General features: G+C 44.5%; 1 protein-coding gene and 1 pseudogene across 2 annotated transcripts; one reads left to right on the top strand and one right to left on the bottom strand.

Moving 5' to 3' along the window:
- Nucleotides 1-1,488: 1,488 nt before the first annotated feature.
- LOC120700026 lies at nucleotides 1,489-7,222 on the bottom strand (annotated as a pseudogene). Its single transcript, XR_005685762.1, has 7 exons — nucleotides 7,079-7,222; nucleotides 6,121-6,608; nucleotides 3,483-3,723; nucleotides 3,123-3,271; nucleotides 2,756-3,040; nucleotides 2,464-2,652; nucleotides 1,489-1,947 (listed from the first exon to the last, which is right to left on the bottom strand). The product of XR_005685762.1 is annotated as a flowering locus K homology domain-like (transcript).
- A 1,977-nt stretch (nucleotides 7,223-9,199) lies between these two features.
- LOC120700025 (ureidoglycolate hydrolase) lies at nucleotides 9,200-14,118 on the top strand. The gene is made up of 12 exons (XM_039984178.1): nucleotides 9,200-9,485; nucleotides 9,572-9,657; nucleotides 10,053-10,127; nucleotides 10,278-10,406; nucleotides 11,051-11,137; nucleotides 11,235-11,437; nucleotides 11,506-11,608; nucleotides 11,687-11,778; nucleotides 12,267-12,329; nucleotides 12,421-12,661; nucleotides 13,341-13,381; nucleotides 13,613-14,118. Exons 1-12 carry the CDS (start codon nucleotides 9,288-9,290, stop codon nucleotides 13,708-13,710), a joined length of 1,416 nt encoding a protein of 471 aa, XP_039840112.1. The 5' UTR covers nucleotides 9,200-9,287; the 3' UTR covers nucleotides 13,711-14,118.
- The last annotated feature ends 8,802 nt before the right edge of the window (nucleotides 14,119-22,920 follow it).

Below are 22,920 nucleotides of genomic sequence, written 5' to 3'. Positions count from 1 at the left end.
AATTAAAGTTACATAGTACTGCTGGTGTTTTGAGGTCAAGGAGATTTAGCTTCAAGCAATGGCCCGGCATCAGCTTTGTAGTATTCTGATGTCCAAGCTAGACATAACACCATCTTTATCTTGTTTTCCTTCTATTTTTTTTAACATGTCTATGGCCATCCCATGTTTTCTATACGCTTTTAAATCCTTAGAAATTCCTATCTTATTGTCCAAGCTATACAGCTTCTTCTTCTTCGTTTTACTTTGATTCCTTTCTTATCATAGATCTTGTTGAGGGACCGAACAGGCTACCTAGCCATGTGTCGGCTGTCGCCATTAGCTTGCTAATGATGAAGACACTGACAAGGAAAAACGAAGGAAAAAAAAAAGATTAGTCGATTGGAACATCCTAGCAGCATGCACAGTCGAGAAATGGGATCCATTGACAGCTACTTATGTCTGACAAAACATTTGATGTCTGGCATAAAGTCTTCTTTTACACCTATTTCACTATTTGTCTGTACTTTTCATCACATACATGATTTATTCAGGAAACAAAATGATCAAGGGTTGCATATCCTGCTGTGACCTTTCAACAAAATATGTCTGACAGAACATTTGATGTCTGGCATAAAGTATTTTTTTCTACACCTACTCAAGTATGTGTCTGTACTTTCATCACATATATATAATTTCTTCAGGAAACAAAATGATCAAGGTCTGGCATATCCTGCTGTGACCTTTAAACAAAATGGGTATAAGCAGGAAACAAATACCCAGGGCGCGCTATAATTTCTATTGTGTCTTGCATGCATCAAGTTAAGTGAGGAGTGGGCAGTGATCATAAAAAGAATTATCGTTTGTCCTTAGCAGTCCTACTCCTTTGGGTTTAAGTTTTCGCATAACGTGCCGCCTAAGTCTAAACTTCGGGTCCACAGTCCACTGGAAGAAAGTCAATTGGGGTCGGTAGCAGTTCCCCGCAAGTCAAGCCTTGCGTGCAAACTTGTAGAAAATCTGGATAAAAAATGACCGAAATCTGCTTGCGCGTTGGATAGCCAAATTTCAATCGAAACGGCCTTTGAATGAGACCCTAGATTTGCAATCTGAGTTACGGTAGCTAGTCTCCAAGCTGAGCATGCCAACTAGATTTCTAAGTTGACATCAACTACTAGATACCATGAGAGCTTCTTAGGCTATCTCCGTCTTGTTCTTCCCTAGTCCCCAGCTGCAGCCTCAATCAGACTATCCTTAATTTTGGTGTCAGGTCTCCGGACCAAATGACGGAAAGGTAGGGCTGGGGCTGGCTTTACCTTTGCCGTTCAAAGATGCTCTTGTTGATTCGACAACGAGGTCTTGTGATTTATCCTTCTCTGTTCCTCTTCCCAGGGCAATATGCCATCATGGGTGCTCGAATCGGTCAGGTTCAGAGCATATCCGTCCTTGTGATAGGTAGTGACACCACCAGCAACATGAGGTGTTTCTTTCAATGCCACAGCTAGGAAAGAAATATATCATTGGAATACTACGACCGCTACCTTTTGCGAATATGGAATGGTAAGTTCACGCAACCACAGAGGAAAGAAAGAGCGTGCGCGCATAACACAATCGGCTTTGGAACAGAAAGCAGCTTACAACACCACAAGCTAGTTCAGAAACCCTAACGACCTCTCAAGTTCTCAACAGATGAACAGACTAGGCGACTAGCAAACAAAACCAGAATGCCCCCCTTTCCCCAAGATCTGCAACTAGGAAACCAGGTTTTCCCTCCGACTAGTATCCGTAGCTCGGCGGATACGGTGCAGCGCCATAGCTTCCTCCATTGTGTGGGCCTGGAGCCGCGCTGCCTGGGGGAGATCCGTATGATGCTCCGCGGTATGGTGGGTAAGAAGAGCTGTAGCCTGTGTCAACTGATTGAGCGGGTGCAGCAGGAGCTGGCGGCCCCTGGGGAGAAGCTTCAGCTATGAAATTCTGCAAGAGTATCTTGTTCAGTTACACAGAAAAGATGAGTTGCAGAGTGCGATGGACAGAGAACAAGTCAACCAAATTAAAAGGTCATCTATAGTTCTTGTATATTTTGTTCTTTTAGATAAAGGAAAAATGTTCCGGCCTCTACACCCACACTAGACAACAATGACAGCCAGTGGCATGTGATCGTAGATTAGCAAAGGTTAACTTGGAAAATGACATCTACATTAGTCAAAATATCATGACATGATATCAGTTTTTCTCATTGAATTATGTGTACCATCTGGTACATATGGTCCTATTCATAGAAGTCTTCATGAAAGGTATTCAAGGAACAGTCGTGTGTGTACCCCAGAAACTGTACGGACAGTATAAATCAAATTATCAATGACCAGCAACCTAGGACCGGTTCGTGAGGTTGCATCGATGAGTGAATGCCAACAATATCAGAAGTTAGGAAATTGATTGTCATATCACATGTGAGCTAAATTACTGATGCAATTTAAGACAGAAAAATACCTTGATCAGCTGCTGTGCAGTTTGTACTTGTGAGGCACTTCCTGTTATCTCCACTGTCATCTCCCCAGGAGCACCTTCTTGGATACTTATGGTTGCGCCACTATGCCTGCGGATGTAGCTGATGCTGGCACCAGCTGCTCCAATCACAGCATCTGCATAGGAAAGAGGAACTTGCATGCTGTGTGTCACCTGCTGAGTAAAATCACAATTACCGAAAAAAGTTACAACTTAACACGAGAAAGGGATGCAAATAATTCATCATGTCAAGAATGGTCAATATGTAGAAACTAACCTGAGAAGACCCATGTGCATGGTGCTGATTTCCTGAGGGAGCACTTGGAGGTGCATCACGTCCATATGAAGAAATTCCATAGTGTGGTTGCTTTTCTACAGGGGGCATATCAGGAGGAGGATAATAGTTGTCTTGTGGTCGTGGAGGCATGTATTGTGGATTCCCAATATAACCTGGGACACCAGGAGGAAGGTTTGGTGGATGACCCCAGGGTGAGGGTGGAGGGGGACCCCATGGCTGCGGAGGTGGCATAGGTTGCTCTCTGTGCACATAATACGCTTTCATCTGTCAAGAAGGCAATTTATGTTTTATGATACCAAATACTTCATCGCAGAATCAATAGGCTGCATAGCAGAATACAACTTGCCTGGGATTCAAACAAAGGGAGAACACTGCGGTCAACAAGAAATTTTCTCAAATGACTTGCAATCAGCTCCACGGCTTTGTGAACATCAAGAGGTTCACCCTGTATCTCAACAACTCTATCATCATTTAATGCCACAGGAGGAACATTCTCTGTGATTAAAAAAATACTATATTAGTGAAATGGCTGATGTGCCATGGAGACTTCAAGTGAAATTAATTGCAGACTATGGATATGTCCTTGACTAACTAAAACAATTGAAAAGAACAACATAAATCTGTATTATATAAGCAGAACATGATATGGTAAAACCTTCCCATAACAAAAGGATAACTGATAACGGGCCAAAAAGTAAAACGTTACCAACAATTCGGAGAGCACAATTTGAAGCGACTTGTATGGATTTAATAGTTCCTCCTTGCTTGCCAATCAGGCTTCCAGCTTGGGAAGCTGGAACCAGTAGCCTTGTGGGCCCAGCGGTGACTCGTTGAGGCTGATCGGTTTCAACATCTAAACCATCAGCTATCCTTTTATGAACTCTAAGCAACCCATCAACAGCTGGAGGTAGCTCCGCATCTGGTTCATCCTTTGCTGAAATCATTACCTTTTAAACAGGAAAACAGAATCAAAATGTCAGCAAATAGGTACAAAAATGTAACACAGAAACATTTGTTAGTAGAAACATGCACAGGGACTCATGAAAGGAAATGAAGATACAAGGAGTCTTTCCATCCTGTGGTAGCTAGACGAAATGATAGTGGTTATACTCATATCCGTATAGCTGGGTTTCAACTAAATTTTCCTAGACATACATTTTTGCATGAAGTAACAATGGAACACTGCATATACACTCAGTTCATCAAGACAACTGAGGCAATATCCCTGCTGCCCCACGGCTATAACAATAAATATCATGCTCCTATACCAACTGAACAGCATCACGATCAATGCATTTTAAACATCTGAAACAACCTTACTGCAGCAATAAGTTTCCTTATACTATTGTACATAAGACTTGCTTTTAAGGGTGGGATAGAGATGTCTTTTAAGGGTATACTGGAATTTGGGATACAGATGACCTATAAAGCTATATACTGATTCAAACCTGAATATTTAACTATATCATATGTGATTCTTAATCCCAAGAGCAAAAACGATGGAACTGTTTTAAACATTTGCCGTATATATATACTTTGTTTAACGTTTCATAAATAATATATTGTGTTAAAACACTAGTTTAGCAAAAAAGCCAATTTGACCAAAAGATAACAGGAAATGTCAAGCGAGGAATTATATTTTAATTTAATATATAAAAAGTGTATGAACTTTTATATTATTTTTTGCAGTTATATGTTATTTTCTCAAACTATTAAAGCATTATTTTGAAAGTGATTAGGGTTTAGGATTATTCTTTTATATTCTTTACACTATTTTAGTCTTCCATTGCTTAACCAACTGATGCCCTTTTGGTCAAAAAGTCAAACAGGTCATGGAATTACCCGACAATATATGCAGCTCCTTGACTGGGATCTTCATCCAATACCCAAAAGAATTAAATCATTTGTGCAGAAGAGGAGCACAACACTGTACTTGGGTAACCATGACTGTACATCTATTTTGGAATTTGGATACACAAATGACTCAACTTGAGGCCTTAGACAGCAGTGAGAACCTGCAAAGATTAGTTTATTATTGTTATTGACACTATTACGTTCTGTGCTTGAATGCCATTTTGCTGATAATCTGCTCCTTGTTTGTTTTAGAGTTCCTTTACTTGTGCACAAACTTATAGGGCTAGTAGCATAATATGTGTTTAACTGGTCTCATAATATACAGTTAACTAAAGAAAGGAACCATGCCATAATATTCTATTATAATCTGCATTCACATATACAACTACTCGACTGGTCAAGATCAGTATACCCATTTAATGACTGATGGGATCTTCTTTTTATGATGGACAATCATGTATCCTACCCATAATCCCATTTGATACATGCACACATCAAACATTATTAATATTCACTAATGGACACATTTGGCAAACCACTGTTCCATCTATATTCAATTCTAGTGATACATCTTGTAGAAGAGAGCCCCCCCCCCCCTCTTGATCTTTTTGAATGCAAACATTTCTTGGTACAGCATTGTAAAAATTCCAAAAAACCATAATTGTTTCCACTGCAAACTTCAAATTGGAGTTGGAGATTTCGCTTTTCCACTCGAAATATATGTTCAACGTTTTTTAACTATTTGCATCATGCATATTTTCTAGGCAGGTTTCTGTTAAATTAATGTTTTTTATTAACAGTATACAAATTTCACGGTAATAACTTAGATGATCAGATCTCATAGAAATACAAAATTTCATTAGAGTTAGAAGTCATAAAGGAATCACAATTTTCAGGAGCAATATATGCACCTGATCACTAACCTCAGCTGTTTGAACTTTTTAAAAAATGTTTAAAAGAGCGTCCTGTTCAGAAGGAAAAAGAAAGGACCCAACTCAATAAAAAGACTGAGTAATCTGCAGATGTATGCCAAACAACATTGTACAGCATAAAGTTTCAATAACTAATTCCTGTTAATGTCAATAATTTCCAGCAAGTTTTCAGATTCAACAAGACTTGCATGTCAACAACAGGTTACACAGTACACGTGGCTGCTTGCAATTGTAAGGCTTCCATAGCAACTACAAGCAGCATACAACAAATCATCTACATGTCTAGGCCTTTAAAATATGTCAGTATGGAAGCCTTACAATTGCAAGTATCCATAAAAAAGAAAAAAAATCACCAGTATGCAGCTTATCTTATCTACATGTCTAGGCCATTGAAGTAACGGCATGACATTTTTATTGGTGTAGGAAACAAGCGAAACTTGTCTTCACACATAGACCATAGACTCAGCATGCCTCTGCTAGAATATTATTGGACATACTGACTGAGAAATAACTAAGAATAGCAATTCAGCATGCTAAAGAAGACAGAGAAAGACTTACAGCTCTTTCTGGCACGCCTTGTGGGCCCTCAAGGACCTTAATGCGAGCTTTGGATTCCTCGCACATTTTCTTGATGAATTCTCCTTTTCGCCCGATGACAGCACCCACCTTTGTGACAGGAACCAGTATACGGAACACGCTTTCTCCAGGCCACCCAGGCCATTTCTGTTCATCAGGCACCACAATACCCTGCTGCTTTGTCCCAGCTTCCCCAACAGAGACATTTGCAGGCTCCTGCTGCATGGGGGTAGCTCGGCCCTCTTTGCTTAGATCCCCCGCAACTTCATTGTTCACGTCCGCATGCTCAGAGTTCCCCAACTCATGAGGTGTTGGGTCTTTGGATTCCCCATCATACGGCTTTTCAGGCTCTTCACCGATCTTCTCTTGCACATTAGCATAAGGATTGGCTTGTTCCTCATTGCCAAGGGTAGGAGAAGTTCCAGCCAGGTTATTCTCCACAGGGTCCTCAACAGGCACATCCATGTTTTCTGGAAACAAGCAACAAGCTCAGTTCAATTCAAGAGGCATAACTCTGAAACATGCATGCAGTCTGCAGGAACAAGGTGGAAACAGAAACTAAGGCAGTGCGTACACCCCCCCCCCCCGCAGATCCACCAAATCCAAAACTCGGAACGCCACGAACCCCTAACGCCTCGGCATGTGGCATACGGGAAAAAGCTCAGACACTAAAACCCTAATCAAACAGCAGAGCTGTGAGCTCACACGACGAGGACCCAACCCGGCCCCACATATCGAGCCCGCCGTACGGACGCAGTCGCGCCTATCGAAGCAGGTCGGCCTATGTACAGAAGCGCAAGGGGGCACCCCGCGCACCGGAACCCTATCCGCCGCCCTCGAAGCTCTTCGCCTGCGCTCGCTAGGGCTGCCGCGCGAGCACGCGACGGCGTACGGATGCAAAAAGGGGGCGGGAGTAGAGGAGATAAGAGCGGGAGCGTACCCTGTGGTGTAGAGGAGGAAACCTCGCCGGAGGAGAGGCGCCGCCGCCGCCGGAGCCCGGAGGGGAAGGGGGAGGGTTTTGAGCGGTGAGCACGGGGCTCGTGCGAATTCGGGATGGGGAGTGTGCTCGTGGATTTAAGCCGGGCTTGCGTTTGCTTGTCCAGCTGTGCGCGCGGCCCATGGGCCGGGCTGGCTTGGGCCCCTAGTTTGTGTCCACTCCTCCTCCCACCGCGTCTTTTTTATTTTTGTATTTTTCAAAAAAAATTATAGAAATATATTTTGGGTTTTAGATTTTACAGTTCTATACCCTATCGCCCGGCAGGGGGGCGGTAGGGACCTATATGTAAATAAAAATAAATTTTTTTGCGCAGAGGTCCTTGGCGGGAGGAGCCTGCGGCCCGGCAGGGGGCGGCAGGCTCCCGCCCCAAATATAAAACTCCGTCCCTTCCCTCTGCGTCCTCATTTTCTGCCCACAACATCATGCAGGGACAGGACCGGACATGGTGTCCACAGACAAAGGGTAATTCAAGAAGTTTTGATAACCATTGACGGGAGGGTGTTCTGCCGATGTCAGAAGTCAAAGGTGCATCACTTACCATGCTCCCATGTCATCGCGGCTTGTTCTGTATCTGGGTTAGATGATGCGTCTATATTTCTCAATATTTCACAAAAGAAGCCGCAGCACAGACTTGGTGTCATGAGATATACGGCATCGGTATTCTAGGCCTATTCACTCAAAAAAAATCCCCATCCAATGCTCATCCCTGATGCAGCTACGAAGCGGGGCATAGGCCGACGACAGACACGTCGGATCCGGAACGGAATGGACGAGTCCGAGGCTGGAAAGAAGAAAAAACATTGCAACTTGTGTGGAGCGGACGGTCACACTTACAAAAAGTGCCCACAGCTTTCAGTACCCACTACTGCTGCCGAGGCTGGACCTTCCGGGAATCCGACGGATGGATCGGCTCCACCTACAAGAATTCGCCGCATCTAGTTGTGCACGTAACAGCTTGCAATGTATTTGTGTGTACGAAACTAAGTATATTATGTATTTGTCTCGAATTTGGTTGTAACGAATGAAACCTTCAATATAATGCATGAAATATACTAGATTTTTCTTCGGTCCATGAAAATGCAACAGAATTGGAGGCAGCCATTGCCTTATGCTGCAATAACAGTAAGGTACTATCATTCTAAGTTTACTATTCTATATTTCACTATCCAAAAACTAAATCTATTCTAATTCATAATTATTTTAGAAATAAATCTATAATAGTTGAGAAATATTGGTTACCTGTTGTTTGGATCCAAAATTCGGCAGGGCTTCGCCGGTGGAATTACCTCCCTCACCCTCCCTCTCCCCTCTCTGGATCTCGTGGGCAGAAAATGAGGGCGCAGAGGGAAGTGGCGGAGTTTTATATTTGTGGTGGGAGCCTGCCGCCCGGCAAAAAGGCGACAGGCTCCCTCCAAAGACCTCTGCGCAAAAAAAAATTATTTTTATTTATATATAGATCCCTACCGCCCCCTGCCGGGCGGTAGGGTATAAAACTGTAAAATCTAAAACCAAAAATATATTTTTGTAATTTTTTTTTAAAATACAAAAATAAAAAAGACGCCCTCCTACCACACACGTGGGTCCCAAAGCCAACAAGCCCCTGTTCCTGGGCAAGGATCCTCTGCTCCATCAGATTCCGCAGGAGTTAGAAAGTACACGAACACCCGAACGCACAGCCACAGCGTGACAGGTGAGAGCGATCGTGCGCAGAGAATCCGGGAGGGCCCGCGCCGCAGCTCCACTCGTGATCGTGAGGAAGCAGCCACCGCCGCCGTGTCGTCTTCCTCGTCAGCACGCAGCCAGCCATCAGTCGCCACCACCAACCAGGGTTCGAAATTTCGCCGAAATTCGGCGAAAAATTTCGTTTTCGCTATTTACCGGGGAAAAAAATTTCGGTATTTTTCAGAAAATTTCGTTTGAAAATTCAAAATTCAAAAAATTTCGGCCAAAAGTCACCAAAATTCGCCGAAATTTATCGAAATTTCGAAACGAAATTTCATTTCCGCTAAACACCGGGATTTGCAACGAAAACGAAATGGTTAACGCTGCCACCAACAGCAACAGCGGCAGTGCCGTCGCGTCGTCTCCCACTCCCACCTCCCCCACCCACCGTTCAAATCTCTTCAGCAGAGAAGCCGGACAGAAACGTAGCATGACGATGATGTCGGAGCCGAAAGCATCGCGCCTCCTCCTTGCAGTCCTCCTCGTCGGAGCCGCGGCCGCCGCGGGGGGCCACGACGACGCGGTGGCGCGGCGGACGATGGAGGAGTTCGCCGGGTTCCCCGCCTCCGATGGCGGCGAGGGCCCGTCCACCGCGTTCCGCGTCGACTCCGAGGGCCTGCAGCGTCAGGTGCGCCCCGGGACCGCACGCTCGTGCTGTGCGGGGCTGCAGGCTGTCACTGCGAACTCACGATGTGTTTTTTCCCCCCTTCTCAGATTGATGAACTGGCGTCGTTCTCCGACTCGCCCGCGCCGTCAGTGACCCGCGTTCTGTACAGCGACAAGGATGTGCAGGCTCGAAGGTAACACTGGTGCCACCATCATCAGTATAAAATTCTGATTATCTGTAGTCGTCAGAGCTAGCTAGCTCGCTAACAGAAGCAAGAACGACTCGACATTACTCTCTGCCGACTGTGCCGAATTTACTTGGGATCAATCATGGCCGTGATTGTTCAGGGGGAAATTAGTCCTGGAATGTTCCACGCTTAGAAAATCGATCATTATAACACTGATCGGTCGACTTAGTGACTTACATTAGTTTGCATTGCGGATTCGGATGGCAAATTTAACAAAGTGGCCATCCCATCCCGTTTCAAATGTGATATTTAAAGTTACCATTGTGCGGCAATAATAAGCATCCACGGCCACCTTTGCTGATGCCTGATTGTCGTCCTCTGTTTTTTCTTTTTATGTTTAGGTATATCAAAGGGATAATGAATCAGCTTGGCCTTGCAGTTAGGGAAGATGCTGTTGGTAACATATTTGGGAGCTGGTAAGTTGGTGACGGCTCTCGTATTCAGTTGAAAGCATGTGAGGATCCTGCTGTAATATAGTACCTACGATTGGAAAATCTCTTGTTTTCATTGAAACTTGATATGTACTGGAATTCACATTTCGATTTTAACATGGTGAACTTCTACAGGGAAGGTTCCGAAGCTGGACTAGGAGCAGTTGGAACTGGTTCTCATGTTGATGCCATTCCATTCTCAGGAAAATATGACGGTGTTCTTGGTGTTCTTGGTGCTCTTGAGGCAATTAGTCTTCTAAAAAGGTAGCAGATGTTTCTTTAAAACAAAGATGGTTCTTTGGCTTCCAATTTGTTTACTGTTTCCCATCTGTAACATGGATGGTTCTTATACAAGGATGTTTTTAGCGCTTGCATGAGTGAAATTATTCTGTTGTTGTAATGTGCTTGATCAACTATTGTTGAGTTGTTAATTTGATCAAACACCTGAGCTGCATATTGATTAGTTCTGTGCTGCAACTGTCTGATAGACCACTGAAGATCCACCTCTGTTTGTCGTGGGATGTAACCAAGTATTTTCAAGCATGCATCTGATATTTACCGCATCGCATTCTCACATGCACTAGAAATGTGCTGTAGACTTAAGATATTAGGTTCTTAACATAATCCAGAACCTTTGTGCTACATTGTTATTGAACATCGGTGGTATTACGCTTCTTTGGATTTCAAGAAATTGATGCTTCACATTTTTTTTACCTTATCAATAGAACTGACAAAGCTTCTGCCATTTTGTCCAAAAAGCAGAGTACTCACATTGGCATAACCCTTGCATTTTTCTGTCTAGGTTGTCAATATTTTGAGGTCATGACTCTGGGCTATGTAAACATTGGATTAGCTTTGTTTTCATCTTGAAATGAACCTTACCCGTTTGGCCTGCATGTGTCCTACAGATCTGGTTTCCAGCCAAAAAGATCTTTGGAGGTCATTATGTTTACATCAGAGGAGCCTACACGATTTGGAATTAGCTGCTTGGGAAGGTGGACTGTTATCTAACAAGATTAAATTTGCTTGTGTCAATCAATGCATGCCTCTAATTTGTTGGTTCTTATCTTTTCACTCCTTTAAACTGTGCAGCCGCTTAATGGCAGGTATTGAAGAACTAGCACAATCCCTCAGAAAAGTAGTTGACAATCAGAATGTGTCATTTTTAGATGCTGCAGAATCTGCTGGGTATAAGATGGACCCAAAAGACCTGCAAAGTGTGTTCTTAAAGAAAGACAGTTACTCTGCTTTTATAGAATTGCACATTGAACAGGGTCCCATCTTGGAGAAGGAAGGTATATTCCAAGTAATTAGTATTTGTGAGATTTAAAATTGCTCTTACTCATATCTATTCTTATAACAGGTATCCCCATTGGCATTGTTACTGCTATTGCTGCTCCTGCAAGCACTACGGTGGAATTTGAAGGGAATGGGGGTCATGCAGGGGCAGTGCTCATGCCTGCAAGGTTTGCATTTGCGTTCATTTGATTACATTAGTATGGAAGGATCTCCCCATATATATATGTAAAAAGGGTCTTTTGCAGAAATGATGCTGGACTGGCAGCAGCTGAGCTGGCATTAGCAGTTGAGAAACATGTCCTGGAATCAGGATCAATTGATACTGTTGGCACTGTTGGTACGTTTTATAAATCATATATAACTTTCGACATAAAATCTATCATTCCTTCATGCTTGTGGCATGATGATATCCTGTAGTACATTTGGACTAAATATGTATTGCTCAGCACATTGTTTTCTGCATGAAGTTTGTGGTTTTCTCACTGCACTTTATGTGCGCCCATCCTTCTCGGATTATATCTTCTCTGCATATCAAACAAAATATATCATATTTAGCTAAAGAAATAGGCATGCGACTTAGATATTCTGGCCTTGAAATTATGACGTTTCTGCAAGCGTAATTTTCTAATGTTTTATCCCATTGTAGGCTAGAAGCTTAATTAGACAATTTGAGTTCTATTTTAATTTTTGAAGTATATTAATGATTGTAATGGTTAACCAACATACCAACAGGATTTCTTTCGAAAAGAAAAGGTTGAACATTTGAAACAAACTGTCACGAAATGCTTAACCTTGTATTAATTTGACTAAATTATTCTTCTCCAGGTATTCTGCAGCTACATCCAGGAGCAATCAATAGCATCCCAAGTAAATCGCACCTAGAAATTGGTAGGAGCCTATTCCCTTTCAAACAAAATATGACTGTTCAGGAAAATATGATGATTTTCCAACTATCAAAGTCGTGGTATCCTTGTTACAGATGTAAGAGATATTGATGAGAAAAGAAGGAATGATGTCATTGAGAAGATTCGCCGTTCTGCAACAGAGATATCAAAGAACCGTGGAGTGGTGCTTTCAGAATTCAAGATCGTCAACCAGGATCCGCCTGCTCTATCTGACCAATCAGTTGTTGAGGCAATGGAATTTGCTGCAAAACAGTTGAACCTGGAGTACAAAAAGATGATTAGCAGAGCTTACCACGATTCTCTCTTCATGGCCAGGTGAATTACTAGCCCCAACTGTGATGTTTTCCATTTCTGAATTTTTCTTGTTCATTGCTTTAAGTCCCCATGTTAGCATAAAATAAATAGGAAAATAAAATACTAAAATTTCTGACCTGCAAATAAAAAGGCAAGATAAGTTTTTAGAAAACAAACTACCACAGAATGTGTCGTGGCTCCATTTTCTGATTCTATTGATCCCTCAACTGTCCAACTGAGGCAGGGCCTCCATGTTTCCAGCAGAAATCCGCTCACGAATTGTTGGAAGATGTGGATGCATAGGAGATAAAATTAGAGTATCTGTTTATACAGAACAAACTAATAGGCACGACGGAACTGAATAATTACAAAAGATTCAGACTACCGGATAAAAAAATTCCATAACTTTCATTCATAAAGTAAATACATGACATATTTCTTTGAACCATCTATCGTCCCATTTAGGCTATTTCATTCTGGAACTGAAATTTCAATTTATATCCTCAGTGGTAACAGTTTGCATTAGCTCAGGAAAGCCAAAACCCATCTTTCTTGCAATTGTTCCTTTTTGTTTGAGAATGTCCATACAATTGTTTGACAACTTTTTTTGCAATCTAGGTTACATATCTTTCTGGCTTGCATCACCATACTAGCATATTTATTATCAACTAACACGTCTAATTATGCCTTTGATCTGCAGAGTATCACCAATGGGTATGATCTTCATCCCCTGTTACAAAGGTTTGTACTCCATCACTTTTTAATGAGTCAAAATAATAACTTGATTTTTCATAGATATACAGAAGTACATGTGTTATGTTAAATAGACTAATATCCAAGAAATGTGTTTGTTTAAGTCATTATAGCTAGTGACGTAGGAGTAACATTCAGTTTTACCACACAACCTGCTTGCAAATGAATAAGCTGTTGCAAAATGAATGGCTACTGAAAGCAGCATCTTTCCTGTTGCAGGTTACAGCCACAAGCCCGAGGAGTATGCATCGCCAGAGGACATGACGAATGGGGTGAAGGTCCTAGCCTTGACAATGGCTAAGCTATCCCTGGAGTGACAAGTGAGCATGCGGAGAAATCAAGTAGCACCGCCAAACAACAAACACCTGTGTTCTTGCCAATAATAAGCTGCACAACAGTGACGTCATCTTCCCCGCACCAGGCCTGCATGTACACCATCATTTATAGGATTTAGGGATAGAGCTGTCAGCTGGATACACCAGGCCTGCAATCTGGTGAGCTTCATCCTAGTGTGGCACCTCCCCTAGATGCTTGATAGGTGAACAATTCACTGAAAATGTGCATAGATATGTAAGGATCACTGGATCTGAATGAATGTACCGTCTGCTGGTAGCGTACTCCGAAAATTCTGAAACAATAAGCAGCCGGGTCCTCTTTCAGCTTTTTGCAGTCCAACATTCTCAAATATTCACAGTGCTTTATACTTCAAAAAAGAGTCTTATTAACATTAGTTGCATGGGTCGTTGGCGCATTCAGTTTCAGAAATCGGATTCAGCGGATGGCATGATGTCATCTTATGGTTTTTGAAGATTTTTGAGATCAATATAAACCAACAATCGGTTGTATTTTGTGCAAGTCTGTTTCTCTCAAAATCACATTATAAATTGCTTCCCCGCAGAGGGGACCCAAGAGCCAGTCACTGAGTGTTTGGTGTAACGCCGTTTCCGCTGCCCAACGCCTGTCGCTGAGCTACTTCTCTGCCGCCATGGCTGCCTGAAGGCCATTGTCAAAGCCGTTTTTGCATTCACTGTACTGCCTTGGAATCTTTGATGGTGACATGACCTTGATTCTTGAAAGTTTTTGGCGTCAGGCAGGGGAGGAGCAGGGAATGCCGAGGTCGAAGCAGCTGTCAGAGTCGGTCCCGGTGCCGCTCGCCAGGCCTCGTCCGCAGCCGCTCCATGTTCCCGACGAATCCCTCGAGGCTCGACCAGTCGAGAATCGCGCGCGCGCCTCCACTCTACGCGTCGGGATACATAGGAGAGGAGCGGGGGTGGGCCGACTGCGGTGGGAGGCGGGAAAAGAGCCGGCAAAATCGTCATCCACCAGAATGCTATCTCTCTTGCTTCGCTTTCTCGCTCGCCATCCTATCCCCCCGCTAGCTTTCTTTACCGATACTTCCCCGTTTGCCATCTCTTCTTTCCACTCGCCCATCGCCCTTCCACGCACCCATTTTGGCGTGTTCCCGCCGCCGCGCCCCTCCTGCCGTCTTGTCTAGGTGGCCACCATTGCTGCCAGCCCGCCCCCGCATGCCGAGCTCCCCCTTCGAGCCCCTCTCGACCCCCACCAACCACCTAGACGCATATAAAATGTCACGAAATTTTTGAATTTCAGGATGTAATTAAAATTAAAAATAAAACAACAATTTTCTCACAATTTTAAAATTTTCTCAACATTTATTTTTCTTCACAGAGAATTTAGTGTAAAAGAAAATAAATATTGGTTGTTTTTCAAATTAAATGATGTTGTTCTTCTGGTGATGCATTCATGTCACATGCATAGTGTTGTTGAGTGTGAAAACCTTTCAAAATGTGTTCTATCATCAAAAGTTCTTCTCGGGAATTTTCCGGATTTTACTGGATTCTTTTCCCATTTTCCCTAGAGCAAACTCTAATTTTTAGAGGCTCTTACAAATCTTCTCATGAGCTCCAAATATTTTATTTGAGTTCGTTAGGTCCCAATATGTTTCTAGGATTTTTCCTAGAATTTTTGGGCCATTTGGAATATTTTTCGGACTTTAAATATGAATTCTAGATTTTTCTAGAATTATTTTAATTTCGAAAATAATTAATTCCGAATTTTAAATGGGCTAAGTCTATCAAAAGTACATAAATCTCTAATGGACCTCAAGGGCTCATTCGTGTGTTCCCTAATGGACTAAAGGCACGTAAAACCCATTAGCATGGGAGGGAGATTTAGTACCACATTGCTAGTTGATGTGGGATGGTGAGACTTTTCTCCCTATATATTAAACCAACATCTCATGGCAACTCCACACAAAAATATAGACTACCCATAGGGAGGCTCCTTATTTGGGAATCTCTAAAATAATATTTTCCCCAGAATCCCACCATCCTCCGCATCCGTGCATCTCCGGTGAAATCCGACACCACCCTAGTGCTCAGCTCGTCGTCCTCTCCGTCGTGGTGTCTTCCTTCTCGCGAGTCGTCGCCATTTCGCCGTCGACCCCGTGCCTTCTCCTCGACAAGTTCACCGCCCCAGAGTTTCGCAAGGTAGCAAGGGAGCTCTCCGACCTTTTTTTTTCTTTCCCTCCCCTTCTCGCTCCAGCGCGCGCCCGCGCTCGCCGGCTCTGCTCCGCCGCCGCTCGCCACAGAGCCGCCTCCTACCGTGCGCAAAACCCTATCCTCCGCCGCCGCGCCAATTGGAGCTCGGAGCCGCCGCCGCGTGGCCATTCTGCCGCGCCCCCTCCGTCTTCGAACCATCTCGGAGCTTCGCGTCGAGGTAGAGAAACTCGCTGGCCCGTTTCCCTCCCTTGCGCTTGTTTCCGCCCGGTCCTGCTCACCGTCGCCGCCGCCCCGCCATGAGCCATCGCGAGCTCCACTCCGGCCATGAGAGCCCGCGCCGCTGCCCTAGATCACTTTCCCGCCCCGCGCGTTTGCTCCCCGGCCTAGTCGCGCTCAATTTCGGGCCCCGGCATTTAAGGAATTACTTTAGTCGCTGTTTTCTGCAAAATAAGCCACTAGCCAAAGGCCTTGCATGTCTAGGTAGGTGGGCTAAGTTATACCCACTGGTCGGGTAAATCTTGCTGAGTATTAGTATACTCAGGGTTTGTTGCCACAATCATTTCAGGGCATCCGGATGTTGACTTCTGCCCCTGCTGTGTCAAGTTCATCCGCTGAGATGCAGAGGGGTGGGAAGTGGTGGAGCGAGACCCCTAGGCTAGGAAGTTGTCGGGTTGCACCCTTGAGGGCTGTATGTGCAACCCCTCTATTTTGCGAGCACCGGTCTGACCGGTCAGTGTGACTGGTCTGACCGGTGGTGTGGAACAGGTCGTGGTAACCGGTCTGACCGGTTGGGTACAGGCAGGATAGGGTGGAGTAAAGTTAGGTGTAGAAACTGTTCCTTTGAACATTGGCTACCCTTGTAATGTTTTGTAAAAGTTATTTCGTTTTTGTACCCTTTATGTATATTTGGAACTCGGCTTGTAAAATAAGTGTTTCATATTGTTTTCGTTCCTATATTTTTCAAGTTTTATGTCGTGCTTGTACCATCTGCGCCCACCTTCGCGTGGGACTACCGGTGTTGTTTCGATCGGGCCGTGGGTTGAGAAAGGATCGCCAAATCAAACAATTAAGCTAATGCACCCGATGTGTTCAAATGATGGCCATTACGCTTAATTTGGAGTTTTAATTTGGCGGTTCCGTCACAGTTGTTATCAGAGCCGAAACGCATCGGGGGTGGTACGAGCATGGCTAATTTTAAAATATTACAAATTAAAAATAAATTTCTGACTTAGAATGAAACTAGTTTACTAGTATGGGAAGGATTATTCGTAGTAAGCCCCATATAGATTATGTTAGGGTCGTAGTTAGAGGTTCAGTTTTGGTTGAGAGATTAACGCAGGACGTCCATGCATCATGCTATTTATATTTTCTCTAGTTGCATATGTGAGGTGATTATTGGAATCATGCATCGTATCATGCATCATGGCATCTATTGTTTTCAAATTTGCATTTGGGGTTTTGGTTAAGGGGGTTGGTGCACAACTTAGCTCTAAAGTTTGTTCTGGGTAGTGACCGATTTGACCAGTTTGGGATACCGGTCTGACCGGTCAAACTACGTCAAGTGATCACAGTGCCATGCAGGCCATGCAGACCAGTCTGACCGGTCCATTGCACTGGTCTAACCGGTTGAGCGCTGACAGAGACCTCTCAGTTGTGTTCAAATGATTTGTTTACTGAGATTTCTTCCATGATTCGGATATTAGTTGCGGTCATGATTATTTTTATATAATCAAAAAAATATAACTAATACAATCATAGTTGAATGCAGAATGGCAGCACCCCCGAACCCTCCTGATTTGGCTCAGGCTATTGCGGCCATGCTCACTGGACGTGACGAGCAGACGGCACACCTACGGGAGATTGTGGAGCAGGGCAGAGTGCAGCGGCCTGAATATCACCACCAGCCACCTGCTGCTCCTGGATACCCGGAGTTTTTGGGCACATAGCCACCGCTCTTCCATAAGACGGATGAACCACTAGAAGCGGACAGTTGGCTTCGGACCATCAAGTCCAAATTCACCCTGCACCCGTACAATGATGGGGATAAAGCAGGATTTGCAGCCCAGCAGCTCAGGGGTCCCGCACGCACTTGGTGGGACAATCACGTGGCCATGTTTCCCGAGGGCACTCAGTTCACCTGGGCACAGTTCAAGGAAGCTTTCAGGGCACATCATATTCCTGCAGAGATCATTCGCAGGAAGCTCACAGAGTTCTTGGCCCTGAAACAGGGTAACAACAGTGTCCTACAGTATGCACAGGCCTTCAACAAATTATCGCAGTATGCGGGCTACCACGTGGACACAGATGAGAAGAAGCAGGCTTGCTTCAGGCAGGGGCTTAGCAGTAAGCTCCAAGATCGCCTGGCTATGGTCAAGTTTGACACATTCAGTGAACTAGTCAATGGTGCTATCATTCAGGAGGATGCCCACTTGGCTCACAAGGCAGAGAAGAAAAGAAAGGCGCCGGCGGCGGGATCTTCGAGCAGCACTCCCTAGAGGTTTTGTTTGGTGCAGTCGGGCCCACAGCGTGCTCCCTTTCAGCACCAGCCACCGCAGCAGTGGGGGTACAGGCCCCCTCAGTACACTCAGCCACAGGGGATAGTCAGGCCTCCTGCCCCTCAGCAGAATGAGCAGAAAGTCTGGGTGCAGCAGCCGGGGGTGCGCCCCAATTTGTTTCCGTGTTAGAACTGTGGGCAGCCTGGTCACTTTGCATAGAACTACCCAATGCCACCCAAGCAAGGCCAGCAATCGAGCCAGCAAAGTCAGAAGCAGAGTGTGGCCCACTTCAAGCCGGGGCAAGTGCACTACACCACCCTCGAGGGTATTCCTGAGGGCGCTCCGGTGATGTCGGGTACGTTTTCAGTAAATGATTATCATGTTACTGTCCTGTTTGATTATGGAGCATCTCATACTTTTATTAGCAAGGAGTGTGCTATTAGACTGGGGCTGAAGATAGAGAATATGCCCAAGCCGTACCATATTCACTCACCTGGGGGAAAGTCAATCACCAATTAATTTGTCAAGCAAGTACCCCTACAGTTGCAAGGAAATTTTTTTCCTACGGCCCTGATAATGTTACCAACCCAAAGGATAGATATGATATTGGGCATGAACTGGATGGAGGGTCAGGGAGTTAGTCTGGACACGACCTCATAATCTGTGCACATCAAATCTTCTATTCATGGGTATATGACCTTACATTTGAAAGATCATATGTCTTTGACACCTACGGTGAATCAGATTGAGGATAAAAAGCTAGCGGACATACCTATGATGTGTGAGTATCCGGATGTCTTTCCGGATGATTTGCCTGGAATGCCTCCTGATCGTGATGTGGAGTTTGCCATTGAGTTGCAACCGGGCACGGCACCCATTTCTAGAAGGCCTTACCGGATGCCACCCAATGAGTTGGCAGAATTAAAGAAGCAATTGCAAGAGCTGCTCGACAAAGGCTATATCCGTCCTAGTACTTCGCCCTGGGGCTGTCCAGCACTCTTTGTTAAAAAGAAAGATCAAAGCCTCAGGTTGTGTGTGGACTACAGACTTTTGAATACTGTCACAATCAAGAATAAATACCCACTCCCCCGGATTGACATCCTGTTTGACCAACTATTCGGGGCCAAGATATTTTCAAAAATTGACCTCCGCTCTGGTTATCATCAGATAAAAATTAGAGCTGAGGATATTTCCAAGACGACTTTCTCCACTAGATAGGGGCTTTATGAGTACCTGGTCATGTCTTTTGGGCTAACAAATGCCCCTGCTCATTTTATGTATCTCATGAACTCAGTATTTATGCCCGAGCTGGATAAGTTTGTCGTGGTTTTCATCGATGATATTCTTATATTTTCCAAGAACGAAGAAGAGCATGCAGAGCATCTTCGCATTGTCCTTCAGCATCTCAGGGAGCATAAGTTATATGCCAAATTTAGCAAGTGCGAATTTTGGCTCAAACAGGTGCAATTCCAAGGCCATGTCATCTCGGAGGACGGTATTTCTGTCGACCCCAGCAAAATCCGAGATTTGCTAGATTGGAAGACCCCTGAGACAGTTCCGGAAATTCGAAGTTTTCTTGGGCTAGCAGGATATTATCGCCGGTTTGTACCGGATTTCTCCAAAATTGCTAGGCCCATGACATAATTACTTAAGAAACTGGTGAAATTTGTTTGGGATGACAAATGTGACCAGGCTTTCCAGACGTTGAGAAAGCTTTTAACGTCGGCCCCTGTTCTGGCTCAGCCAGATATCACTCAACCCTTCGATGATTATTGCGATGCATCAGGTACGGGCCTCGGCTGTGTCCTTGTGCAAGACCAGCGGGTGATTGCTTATGCCTCCCGAGCACTTCGCCGGCATGAGAAAAATTATGCCACCCATGATTTGGAACTGGCAGCAGTGGTGCATGCATTAAAGATCTTACGCCATTGTCTTCTGGGCAATCCAGTGTATATATACTCAGACTACAAGAGTCTCAAGTATATCTTTACTCAGAATAAGCTGAACTTGCGCCGGAGACGGTGGTTGGAATTGATTAAGGACTATGATCTAGAGATTCATTATCACCCGGGCAAGGCTAATGTTGTAGCCGATGCATTGAGTCGTAAAACCAGTTGCAGTTGCATCTCAGCCACAGCAGTACATGACACGTTGTGCCAAGAAATGAAGAAGATGAACTTGACAATGGTGTCTGAGGGTACTCTTGCTAATCTTACCCTCACTCCAATACTTCGAGATCATATTATCACGGCTCAGAAAAATAATGTTGGCATGGGAAAGATTAGGCAAAGGCTTGGAGAAAATGACCCTGGAGTGGCATGTTTCCATCTAGATGACGAGGGTGTTTTATGGTTTAAGAACCGACTAGTGGTACCTAAAGATCTAGAGCTTTGAAAGCAGATTCTCAATGAGGCTCATCTCTCTAGGTACTCAATTCACCTGGGCAGCAATAAAATGTATCAAGATCTCAGGCAGCGATTTTGGAGGACAAGGATGAAACGTGAGGTCGCCAAATATGTGTCTGAGTGCGATATCTGTCAATGGGTCAAAGCAAGTCATCTCAGAACTGCTGGCATACTGCAGCCTTTGGATATTCCTTCGTGGAAATGGGAGAATATTAGTATGGACTTCATTGTTGGTTTGCCTCTCACGTCAAAGGGATATGACTCTATTTGGGTTATCGTTGACCGCCTCACTAAATCCGCTCATTTTCTTCCAGTGAAGACCCGTTATTCATCTCACCAATATGCTGAGATATATATGGCTCGGATTGTGAGTCTTCATGGTGTACCCAAGACAATCATATCAGACAGAGGCTCACAGTTCATTGCGCGTTTCTGGGAACACTTGCAGGCATCTCTGGGTACACAGCTTATTCGCATCTCAACCTATCACCCACAGACCGATGGCCAAACTGAGCGAATCAATCAAATTCTGGAGGATATGCTTAGAGTTTGTGTGCTCTCTTACGACAGGAAATGGGATGAATGCCTGCCGTTAGCGGAATTTTCTTATAATAACAGTTATCAAAAAAGCATCAGAATGACCCCGTTTGAGGCACTATATGGATGGAGGTGTAGAACTCCAGTGAATTGGTCAGAAGCCGGGGAAAGGAATGTGTTCGGCCCTGATATGGTCAGTGAGGCAGAAGAACAAATCCGGTTTATACAGGAGAATTTAAAAATAGCTCAATCCCTGCAGAAAAGCTACGCGGACAAGAAACATCAATCAGTCTCGTTCCAAGCGAGAGATCATGTCTATTTGCGGGTATATCCAATGAAAGGGATCCAACGGTTCGGTGTGAAGGGAAAGCTCGCCCCTCGCTATGTCGGGCCTTTTCCTATCATTGAGCGGTGTGGGCCAGTGGCATACTGTCTGGAACTCCCTGCCCACTTATCCACGGTTCATAATATATTGCATGTCTCTCAGCTCAGAAAGTGCCTCCGTGTTCCCACCAAGATCGTGGATATAGAGGAGCTACAATTAGAGCCCGATCTTATGTATCCTGAGCACCCGGTGAAAATTGTCGATTTCAAGACCCGAGTTACTCGAAATCAAACTAGCAAATTCTATAAGGTGCAATGGAGTAATCACTCCGAGCGGGAAGCTACTTGGGAAACGGAGGAGTTTGTTCAGTCAAAATGTCCGGATTTGCTCCAAACTCACCAAGGTACCTAACCTTCCATGTATTCCCATGTTTCTTTGCAATTTAAAACCTCCGTTAAATCTCGGGACGAGATTTCTTTTAGGGGGTAGGATTGTAACACCACAGGTGTTAATCACCTATAATTAAATTAATCACGGTCATTAGTTCTAGAAATCACGCGACAAATCACTAAACCGAAATTTGTTCTAGTTAGCTGGGTCAGACCGGTCTGACCGGTCGGATCTGGGTCAACCGTTTTGGGCCCACAATATTGAAATCACACACACACTCTCTCTCTCACTCTCACCAACTCAGTTCACTCCTCACCACGCCAGCTCCCTCCCTCTGCCGAGCTCCCGTACCCCCAAACCCTCACTCCCAAATCCCTCACCCCAAACCCATTCCAAGGCTTGGGGAGCTTCAAATTGGAGTCAAGGATCATCCTCTCCATGTCCTCCTCCCCGGGGTGACGTGGAATCTCCAGTTCTCGTGGGGGAGAGGCCCCTTTCAAGATAAACAAGCTAGGGTTGGTTCGATCTCCTTTTCTAGGTGATTATAAGTGAATCTCTTTGGTCAAACACCTCTAATTGAACCCAGGAACTAAAGCCTGGAAGGGGTTTAGATTTGGTGGGCTAGATAACTCATTCAAAGTGATTCACCTAGGGTTGGGTGAATCGACCTTTTTAGGAGGTTTTAGTCGATTTCCTTGGGTCAAGATCACCTATATGCATTTCTGAATTAGGACCTAGAAGGGATTTGAAATTTGAGGGCTAGTGTAGCCACGACTTAGATTCTAGTTTGTGGTCTGGGTAGGACCGGTCTGACCGGTCGGAGGGACCGGTCTAACCGGTAGGGGCCGGACAG

The sequence above is a fragment of the Panicum virgatum genome, chromosome 3K (genome assembly GCF_016808335.1).
Source record: "Panicum virgatum strain AP13 chromosome 3K, P.virgatum_v5, whole genome shotgun sequence".
Classification (NCBI taxonomy): Eukaryota; Viridiplantae; Streptophyta; class Magnoliopsida; order Poales; family Poaceae; genus Panicum; species Panicum virgatum.
This window is presented reverse-complemented; position numbering and strand designations above follow the sequence as displayed.